Source organism: Mercenaria mercenaria, chromosome 5 (genome assembly GCF_021730395.1).
Source record: "Mercenaria mercenaria strain notata chromosome 5, MADL_Memer_1, whole genome shotgun sequence".
Lineage (NCBI taxonomy): Eukaryota > Metazoa > Mollusca > Bivalvia > Venerida > Veneridae > Mercenaria > Mercenaria mercenaria.
In genome coordinates this window covers 88,754,670-88,765,574 of record NC_069365.1, presented here as the reverse complement: position 1 = coordinate 88,765,574, position 10,905 = coordinate 88,754,670, and the positions used below count along the sequence as shown (strand labels likewise).

At 32.2% G+C, this 10,905-nt stretch overlaps 1 protein-coding gene across 1 annotated transcript; it reads right to left on the bottom strand.

The window, feature by feature from the left end:
• Positions 1–314: 314 nt before the first annotated feature.
• On the bottom strand, positions 315–5,866 carry LOC123559205 (uncharacterized). The gene is made up of 2 exons (XM_045351019.2): positions 5,448–5,866; positions 315–2,652 (listed from the first exon to the last, which is right to left on the bottom strand). The coding sequence occupies exons 1-2, from the start codon at positions 5,851–5,853 to the stop codon at positions 2,246–2,248; spliced, it is 813 nt and encodes a 270-aa protein (XP_045206954.2). The 5' UTR covers positions 5,854–5,866; the 3' UTR covers positions 315–2,245.
• Between the last annotated feature and the right edge of the window lie 5,039 nt (positions 5,867–10,905).

Here is a 10,905-nt window from a genome sequence, read left to right as displayed (position 1 = left end):
AGTTATCATGTGTTACACCTAAATAATACACTATTCTTCGACAGTTGCATTGTTTTAACGCTTTATTTTGAACATTTCTACCGTGATGGGACACCAAAATAAACTGATGTTGTTCCTCATAATCACCATATTATTGTCAAAATACAGTAACGCTTGCGTTTTATTTGTATCAGTACACGAGAGCGTACATAGCTCGTATATGAATACAGCATAAAACATCCAGAAAACATATAATCGGTATTCCTGTCAATGTGAATAGAAAATGACACAATCACAATGTATTACAGAAATTTATTATATTAAAAAAGCTGCTGAACAAATAAATGGTAAAAGCTATGATTTAGATCTAAGCCTAATGTTAAGAATAGCATTATCATTTACATATATATGACCACATATAACCACATATAATAGTTTCTAAAAATGAGTGAAATACACGTTTAAGTGGCAAAGTACAAATATGATCACCAGTTATGATGTCTGCATTCTGTTGTGAAATTTTGCTACTCTATTGTCAATTGATAGATATAAATGTTCAGAAACGACTGTATAAATTATTTCCCTAAAGAAATAAAGATGGATATCACTGCCTTCCTGAATCGTATTCAGATGCGTGCACAATTTTCTATAAGGTATTAAAATATATTATGCAGACCAAGTTTAATTGATTATGTAAAATTCGCAAGAAATTGTTGCTTTAAAACTATAAAAATGCCGAAGGACAATAGTTGTTTAAAATATTTACAAATTGTATGTATTTCAAGCAAATATGAAAATTATAATAGTGCTCTATTTCAGACGTAAAGACCACAATTTGTGAATAAAATTGTTACATTTAAGTAAAATTTGACTATCAGAAATGACAATTTTTCGCAAAAAGCAGAATACTTCATTTACCGTGGTAACCAGAGAGCTGATTCAATTCTTTTCACCCTAAATTCTTCATATATGGATTGATGCTAAAAAGAGTGAAAATATGAAACAGTTCTGTGACTACTAGTTATTAATTCTTTTTGAAGATATCAGCTTTAAATGCAGAATTGATAAGTATTTAACAGTTTCTAGTTAAATGTACATAGTGATACTATTACAAAATGTCAAGTGATGAAACAATGCACGGATGAGCACATTGGGTCTTCCTCCACCATCAAAAGCTGGAACGTCGCCATATGACCTATGGCTCTAAGGTTGTGTTTGGAGTGCCCTGTGCTTCCGGGAAATCTGCCCTTACCTTTTACCTTATATAACTGTGTCAGTGTGACATTAAAATCAAGCTTGTCAGTGCATAAAGGTTTTACTCATGCTGCACCCTGTCATAATTACCATAACTAAAGGGAACATTGTAAAATATATTTAAACGTGTTTTACGCATGCCTTTTAAAAACTGAAATAGCTTCATTATATTGCAACAGCGGAATATCTAAAATACACAAATTCAGTCATGCATCATTTATTACGAAAGATGAAATAAAAACGTGTCATTCTTAATATAAGTAATCCTACCATTTACAAAACTCTTGAAAACCTTCTTTGTCTATGCATGAATAAAGACGTTATAACAATACAAACTAATTTTTCAACATTTAAATTACGTTAGGTAGGCTTCCTGGATATATATCAGAAACCTCTTTTTATCTTCGCGGCATATCATTTTCTCCAAAAGTTTTTATCTCCTAAAAAACAAGGCCTTTCCTCCAATGTTGGTGTTCATATTTTCGCTCATGTAACAGTATATTTGTACCACTTAATGGCACTTAATATACTGTAGGATTGTTCTCCATTAATAATATAGCTAATATCACGTGACAAAGAATCGACATTTGCATAGCACAATAACAATATTAATTTACTGAAACGTAAAAATGTTACAAATATTGAAACATTTTGTCAAAGCTTTGATAAACACAAGGGCGTTATTTTGATTCAATTACAAGGGTGAATTGAATGCTACAACATTTTTAAACAGTCCGTATAAAATTTCCTTGACTCGACTTGGGCTTTAACGTTTGTCTGTTCAGTATAGCATCCATGACTGAATTGCATTTGTAACTATCCTTCAGAAAGTCTGGAGAAGCTAAACGTTCAGCATCTACTATAAACTGTACTGTCTTTTTCATATAAATTTAAAAGATTGTTGTTTCTTCAGAATGCACTCTGATAGGTCAATGACATTTCAGCTCTGATATAAAGAAAGCACTATAAACACATATCTTTGACCAAAGATCCACGATCATGCTAAAGTATTTTATCTGTTTAAAAGCGATCCAACAAATGAATTCCATCTGTGAGCGTCATGATGAAAGTTTGAACTAGACAAACATTTGATCCACGCACGATCTGCAGACTTCATCATCACGACGGTGTTTACAGAGCTACAGCTGTACACATTATCATTATCGTACTGTGTGCTAGATGTTATCTGATTATTATCGACAACAATTGCGTAGTTTACACCAGTGTTACCTTGATTACATACATGAGCCGCGAAGTAATAAAGTCCGTTATGTGGTGCAGTGAATATACCTGCCGCCCTGTCGTAACCTTCTCTTTCATTCATTAACACGGTATCAAAAACGACAGTTCCACCACTGCTCACCGTGACAGTAGACGAGCGACGGGCGTTGAATGCCACGACAGGAACTGGTGTCATTTCTGAAATAAAAAGTTGGTCTAAATGTAAAACATGTTTTATCGTCTTCAATAATTTGATCTTTCCAAAATTTACATAAAACATTCAAAGGTATGTTTGAAATGGCATATTCATCAGATTAGTCCGTAAACATACGGTGATTATGATTTTTCTTGGGTTTGTTTTCTCAATTGTCGTTCAACGATCGTTGTTGAATCTTTGTATTCTTTGAATTTAAATGCAAGAGTTCACCATTTCATTTCAGAAAATAAGGAAACTGTTAACTATTAATCTATCACTTAAGTTCTTAATTCCGTTATTGCTTTAATTTTCTATTATTTTGAAAAGGAAGGTAAACATGAGGATAATTTATTTTAATCGGAGCGATTACACAAATACTTCAGTGAACATAATTTTAAATTCCAAAAGTTTGTCACAAAGCTTATAGTATGTAAACAACAAAATGTTATTTCTGATAGAGGAATATCACTGGCGTATGTCCATTAAAAAGGCAAAAAAGCTATAATGTAGTTTAACGCTGATATTAAGTAAATACGTAAATACGAGGGTTGTAAGATGTCGATCATAATTTCAATAATAATGTATCCGCTACAAATGTTCAATAAATCACAAAATAAGGCAGAGCCTCATTACCGCCAAAAGAAAAACAGTTACCATTGAACCAGTGATAGATCATTATATTACATCTTGCGGAATAGTTCCATTAAGGCGTTAAAGATGGCGAATTATTCTGCACGCCTAATAACAAACTCCGAGAGTGTGTGAATTAATTAAGATAGTTATGCTTTGTGATATTTCGTTTTAAACGTGCTTTTAAGTAAAATATTTGAACAAATTTGAAAGCGCTATTTCTCGATGTGTACATGGCGCCAAATATCACGTCGACGTGACGTCAACATAATACCGTTTTGATGATTAAAGCATTGTTAGTCATATTAGAATTAAGAAATAATTTATAGCAAAAGAGTGTTTTAACACTATTTATGCACGATGGGCGGTTATACGTCGGGCGTAATAATTTCACGAGGGCGCAGCCCGAGTTAAATCATCTGTACGACGTATTACCACCCTTAATCTAAAACAGTAGATAAAATATAGTAGCGCTCGTTCTTGGTCGCAACAAAAACATTGACGTCACCGCACATTAAGGAGTGTTTAAGAGTTTTTTAACAGAGAAAAGCATATTAGAATACGTTATTTCATACAATATTGTGACGCACAACTGGTAGTGGGCATGGTTACTAGTGAGACTGGAATCAATTTTATTATAAACCGAACAGCTTTGAAAACGCACACCTAACATAGCTCTGTGTAACTCCAGTTTGAAGAAAAAACTTGAAATAGATTTTACTTTGACTATAGTAAAAATGATTTGTTTTCTTATAATATTTGATACATGTGTTAGTGTCAATGCAGCCTATATCGTGCATATTAACTTTGAAGTTTAGTTGTTATCAAAGAGCTGTCACGGAACCTGATTTGTTATATCCGTTTAGTGAAAGAGGTTTGAATTACAGGAAGTTTTAAAAACATTTCCAAGTAAAAAACGCATTGTAACATCTTGAACATGTGAAATATATACATAATGAACCCATTTGAATTGAATACTTCGACATGTCTAATTGTGGTGTAAAACCATTGACGTGTTATTTATTTTATTATACAGGCCCCCAATTTCACGAAAAAACGTAAGTAATTACTTAGCTAAGTCTGTTATTTTAAAATTATGCTATTGCTTCAGCTATTGTTATTTAATATTGATTTTTTCTATACCAATGTATTTATTGCTAAATTAAACTATGGTTAGTAGTATTTGTCTGCAGTACTTATTTCAGTCACGCAAATATGGTATTTGTATTTAAGCATGATATAACGAACTTAAGTAGTTGCTTAAGTATATGTCTTATTTTTATACTTCATTTTCTGTAAAATTCAGAATTGCTGTACTTTGATCCTTTGAAATAGTCATGTACGGGTCTGATATAGATGAAAAAGTCAACAGTGAAGACGCATAAAGGGCAAAAACAAGCATTTGAAATAACAGACTAAGCTAAGCAATTACTTAAGTTTTTTCGTGATATTGGGGCCAGATTTCTTATAAGCGTCTAACAAAGCGGATGATGAAAACTCTATATGCAATCCACTGAAATTTGTTGAAATACCATCCATTGAGTTCGATGCGCAAAAGACACCTCTGCGCAGGTGTTATTAAAATTATTACCCGGGGATTATTCGTAAACGCGAGAGCATAAGAGACATTAAATTAGTGCATTTTGAGAGATAGGGACTTTGTATTAGGTATTTTACATGAGGTATAATAATTAATTTTCAAGCATATATGGTTTTAAAATTAAAGTTTAGCAACAGTAGAAAATAGGCCTGAAGCTATCTTGATATCAAACATTTTATTTAACATATTTCCAATAACTCCTACCCTCAAAAACTATACATTTTCTAGGCCATTCAGTGTATATCATATAACATGAACACAGAGCCATCCCACGTAACTTGAACTCTGGTCGTAAGTGAAAAATCCCATCATTTGAATACGTTAACCTGCTCTTCTTCTATGCATTATTTCCTAAACATATTCGCTTCACTTAATTTCTTAAGAAAATGTTCTTTTTCCATATAAAATATATTTTAATGATTTTGAGCCGAGTTGTAAAGTCCTCCTATTTCTAATATTAGTATTAATATATTCTTATTTCGTATCAAATATAAGATTAAGTTACATTGGAATATATAGGTATTTTTAAGGTAATAAACCTATTTTATTTATCTATAATATACTTACTCTCTGCTAGTGCTGTTAGTTTGTTCTTTTCCTCTGCTATATCCTCAGTGAACCTTGTCAAAGCCTTGGTCAAAAGTGCTGTTAGTTTGTTCTTCTCTTTCGATATATCCTCGCCGAACCTTGTCAAAGTCTCGTTAGTAAGTCCTTGCAATCGAATGGAATTACTTTCCATGTTTTCAGCTCTCTGCTGCATGTTTGTCGCTATGGTCGCCACACTTTCTTTTGTTTTCTTCATCTCTTCTACCATTTGTTCAAGTTTTATCTCCGATCTAACCATTTTTTCTAATAATTTTTCCTCATAGTCAAATCTTGAACATACTGGTTCATTTGCAGCTACCATCCAACATGACTGTCCAATGGTAGCCATTATAATTATCAACATTGTTGGAAAGAGAAAGAAATGCATCTTCGCTGTTAGGTTCTCCCGAGCAAATGTAATAAAGCACTGGGAAAGTGTCTGAATCTGCAAATCTTACACTGTTTAGAATTAAGAAAGACAATATTTGCTTGTGGAGTCAATTATCGCATATATGTTATAACATTTTGATATAAATATTGTCATAGATCAGTTAATTTTATGTATGCTATTGTCTTACTGTTCATGCTTTGATCGCACTTGTTGGTTCGTCTTTTGTTTAAACATATATTGAAATATACACTGAATGTCTGCCATATCTATTTATACATAAATATCATCAAATTACATTATACATTGTTAATAAATAAGGTGCCTTATAGGCCCATTGGACCGGCTGTGTTTTGGTATTAGGATTTATTGATATAGTTATATTATGAATGCACATGCCACTATAATAAACAATTTCTTATCTTATCTTAATATCTCATTAGAGAAACTAATCCTAAAGCTGAATTTTAGACATCTTCAAGTCATAAAGATAATTTACATATATTTTAATCATGTTGCGTTTTATTTGCAAGGCCGACTAAATATTCCGTTTATCATACCGCATTTTTATTGCCAATGCAATTCTACCATATAACAAATTTTAGATATTCTAACTATTTCAATCAAAATACAGTCTTTATTTATATTGATACGTTTATTAATAAGCACAATTATTACTATAAACGTCTGTTAGAGATACCGAGAGTTTTGTACGATTTGCAGGATTTTTTTTAAATATAGGCTCTGTTATCGGTGTACATGTCTTTAGTCTACTTTTTCTGTGGTGGTTTCTCAATTTATGTTTGAAATGTTCTTTCTATTCTTTTGGTATGATAATTTAAAAAAACTATCAAATAGAATTTCGTGGGACAATACACTGTTATCAACATTCGGAGATATACTGTCAGCCTCGGCCCCGGCTTTATTGACAGCATTCAGTGAATATCAAAATAAGCTTTCTTAGACACTACTGTCAAAAATAGTTTTTTCAGCATTTGGTAAGCGAAATAAAGACACTATCTAGAAATAAATAGGTAAAGAAACTTTGAATCATAGTACTATAAAATGAAAGTTCGTTTGGCTGTTACACTGATCCGTTACAAATCTGGAACAGTACGTTTTGATTTATTAAATTCAATAACAATGACAGAAGTGAATAAGCAACCTTAACGATGACTGACTATTTTATTTCTGTAGTATACATTTACGGTTTGTTTATCGTCACTGTCAAGGTCAGTTTAAATACATGTTTTTACCTTCTGTCGTTTTAGTTGGTCCTATCAACAACTCTTGATAGTATCTTGATACATGTTTGAGGCTGCAGAAAAAAACAATCTATTAGTATGCAACAGGAGCAGAAAAAGTATTAGCAAATAAGGGATGTTCTATACAATTATATTTCTGTTATCATAATCGTGTAATTGTATTATGATGCCTTTTATCATAATAATATGGTACGATAACGAAATTATTTCCGAACTATTATAAACAAAATTACTTTAAGGTCAGATCTGCTTGCCAGGTCAGAATAATGTTTTAGAATGGACAAAATGTGACACGAAGTTAAAAATATTATTTGTGTGAATTGTATGAACGGAATATCTTTCTCCGCGTGTACACCTAATAGAATGATTTCACGAGACGAATGAAAGATTGTAATGTATACAAAGTTTTCTTTATTCCAAGTCTGTTTAATGATTTTTACAAACTGTCTCTCAATACATCAACGCAATGTCTAGCGAACCACCAAACGTCATACACAAAGTCTGGATGCCAAAATGTATATATTTTATGAGAGTTATAAAAATATAATTGATGTATCTTTTTATATTCTCAATTGTACATCGATGTCTTTTTCTATTGTATCATTTCTCCCGTTTTCATTGAAGTATATTTCTGATAGGAATTTTCAGTTATTTGTAATTCATATTCTTCCGCGTTCAAGTGTAGTTCCATACCCAGTGGTATTTTGGTGTTTGAAACGGTTAAAACTCAGTTATCATGTATTTTACATTCTAATAAGCCTCTGAAAACATGAAATGAAGAAGGAAAATACCACAACAGTACCAAACAAAATATATTGCAATTAAATTTCTAAACACACTAAAAATTCTTTATAAACTTAATATTTAGAGTGACATAATGGACTTCATTCAGTGTGCCTGTAAAATCGAGTTCCGCTTAAATTGTTGTGGAAGGCGTAAATGGTGATATACATTTATTACTTCAAATAAACAGACCAGGATTGTGGTGTTACTATTGCTCTAAACACGTGTGTTTACTTCAGCCATTTCCACTTCTAGAACTGTGTTAACAACCCTCATACATTTCTGTTAGACATTGTGATAAATGAATAAACAAAACAAACAGAGCAATTTCCCTTAAACATGATAATTTTTCGTATGCTTGTTGCGTTCTTGTTTTTGTTGTTGATGAAAGATAATTGCGCCCAGATGTGTGCAGGGAACAGTCTTGTAGTAAAATGTAAGGAGAAACTTATATTTACATGGATTTTGAACTAACACGATTCTTAATACTTAAAGTAAGACGGGTATTCATAAAGTTTAATACTGTACCGTGAGTTGACATTTCAAGGAATTTATAATAATATGCTGGTGTATATTAAAGACACAGCGGGTGCATTAATTGCTTGGTAATGTTGCAAACAATATACATTGAACGAACAGCTAACCAGCCATTTATTATGTTGGCCATATATTAAAAATTACTAAAAGAACATTTCTGAAAGACCTGTTGACAATAAAGTTTCAGTATATAAATTTAGTCATTGTATGACTTCAGTCCATTTTTGAAAAGTCACAAGATACACTAAATTATCTTGAATTCCCAAAGTATCGAATAACGGTTTGCCATATTTTTATGACATCAGACTGGATTCACACTGCCAACACATTGTACTGCTGCTGGAAATAAATTTGACATCTGACATGACTATGACTAAGATATGGTTTTAAAATGACAAGTAAAAATACTCCTGACTTTAAAATGACAATATTGCTGGTGTATAATCATTAACTGGCAACATACTGGAAGCGGTCTGACATCTATAAGGTTACATATATTTTATTGTTAATGTGTTGTCAGTGTATTGCAAATTCATTATCAGTGTGTTGCCAACCACTAATGACAGGTGAAGAGACTGTTATAGCCAGGGCATTGACAGTGTGCGGTCAGTATGTTGTCAAGAGTTTAGAGATTATTTTTTTCACGGAGTGGACAGGAAATCATTTCAAAAGGTATAGTGAGACATATCCTCATACAATTGCTCCAGGTTGTTTTTACCTTTTTTCGTTCTTTTGTCGTCATAAAGCTTTTAGTGTTCAGAGTTCGCAACAAGTGTTAGAAAGGTAAAAAATCTTAACAATTTGAATTTCAAATATTTATGGATTAATTTTGATGCATTGACTTTGATGTCCATAACAAAACTGCTTGTTTTACATTAAACATATTTTGTTACATATATTCTGACTGCTTATTAAAATCATATGCATTACTTTGAAAAGTGTTTGGAATTATCTACTTTTGAAAGGTATGCATGAATTGTTCTTAAGTAATATTATTATTGTCCTAGTCAAACGACATGTTTGTAAACAAAAGCACGTGTTGATATCTATTTATGTAAATCTAGGTCAGGTGGCATTGCTTTATAAGTCTTTTTTCATTGGCTGACGCCGGAAACCCCAGTGACGTAGTTACGTTAGAGGTCATGAGATCAACCTGTTAAATTTTGATTGGTTAAAAATGACTTTACATAGTTTTCAATACAATCTTAAGCGGCCATGTCCATGTGACATTATATACATAAGCGGCCAAAAACAGGAAGTGAAACTTCACCTGGCGGGGATTACTTTTATTTACACTGTCTTGTGACTTTGGAACATGGTGGGGGTAAGAGTGAGGTTAGGTGCACCATAAACCGGTTTAAGCTCCCCAGTGGTGGTTTTGTCACTGACCGTTCCAAGGCGGTGCCCCACTGTGTTCCTGTATTTGTTTGTTTTGTCCTTTGTGTTCATGTTTGTGTATGGTGTGCAGGAGTTGTTCGTGTTTGTCATTTGGGAGGCTGCGTTTTTTGAACGTGGCTTTCCCTGTATGATATTCTTCCTTGTTTTTTGTTTGTTTTGTAAACATTTTTAAGCCGCAACTTTTATAATAGAAAGTTAAGCTACTATAAGATGTACTTGATCGCAGGTAAATTGCCATTGTATATCTCTATATTGTCTGAATATATAATAAATTTACATAGAAACAGTGACAGTGACAGTGATCACTAGGAATTGTTTTTTTTTTGAAAGTGTTTACTTTAAATTATCAAAGTTTATGACTAACAGTCGCTACATGTAACGACGAATTCTGTACTATGTTTTTCTGGCAAGTGTCAATCCCAGGCACCTATAGTGTTTTGTCTCTAATTGTACAGTTAAGTTGATAAACTTTTGCCGCTGTTAACTTTGATTCTTCGGACAGAAACGCGAGACATTTGTTGTATATCACTATATTGTCTGAATATATAATAAATTCACATAGAAACAGTGACAGTGATCACTAGGAATTGTGTTTTTGAAAGTGTTTACTTTATCAAAGTTTATGACTAACAGTCGCTACATGTAACGACGAATTCTGTACTATGTTTTATGGCAAGTGTCACTCACAGGCACCTATAAATGTTTCGTCTCTGATTGTACAGTTAGGTTGATAAACTTTTGCCGCTGTTAACTTAGATTCTTCGGACAGAAACGCGAGACATTTGTTGTTGTATAGAAATAAATGATGCTGTTATAGGGAAATAAATGTTTGCTTACTCTATATATTGCCAAGTCGTAATCACATGTCACTTTAGAGGTTAAAATGTGTACTTTTTATATAAATAAATATAAATATAGAATGATTTATATATTACGTGACAGTATATGTTCCTGTTAATTTTATTAAAATTAAGTTTTATCCTGATTGTTTAAGGAGGTTAATATACTTCTGCTGCCGTAACAGGATATATTATACTTCATATAGAAAAAAAATATTGATTACGTACAT

What these genes read in the sequence shown, in the direction of transcription:
- LOC123559205 (XM_045351019.2), bottom strand. Translation starts at nt 5,853, where the DNA reads ATGCATTTCTTTCTCTTTCCAACAATGTTGATAATTATAATGGCTACC. An exon ending in ACTAACAGCACTAGCAGAGA is followed by an intron (nt 2,653 to 5,447) that starts GTAAGTATATTA and finishes TTTTTATTTCAG; the next exon opens with AAATGACACCAGTTCCTGTC.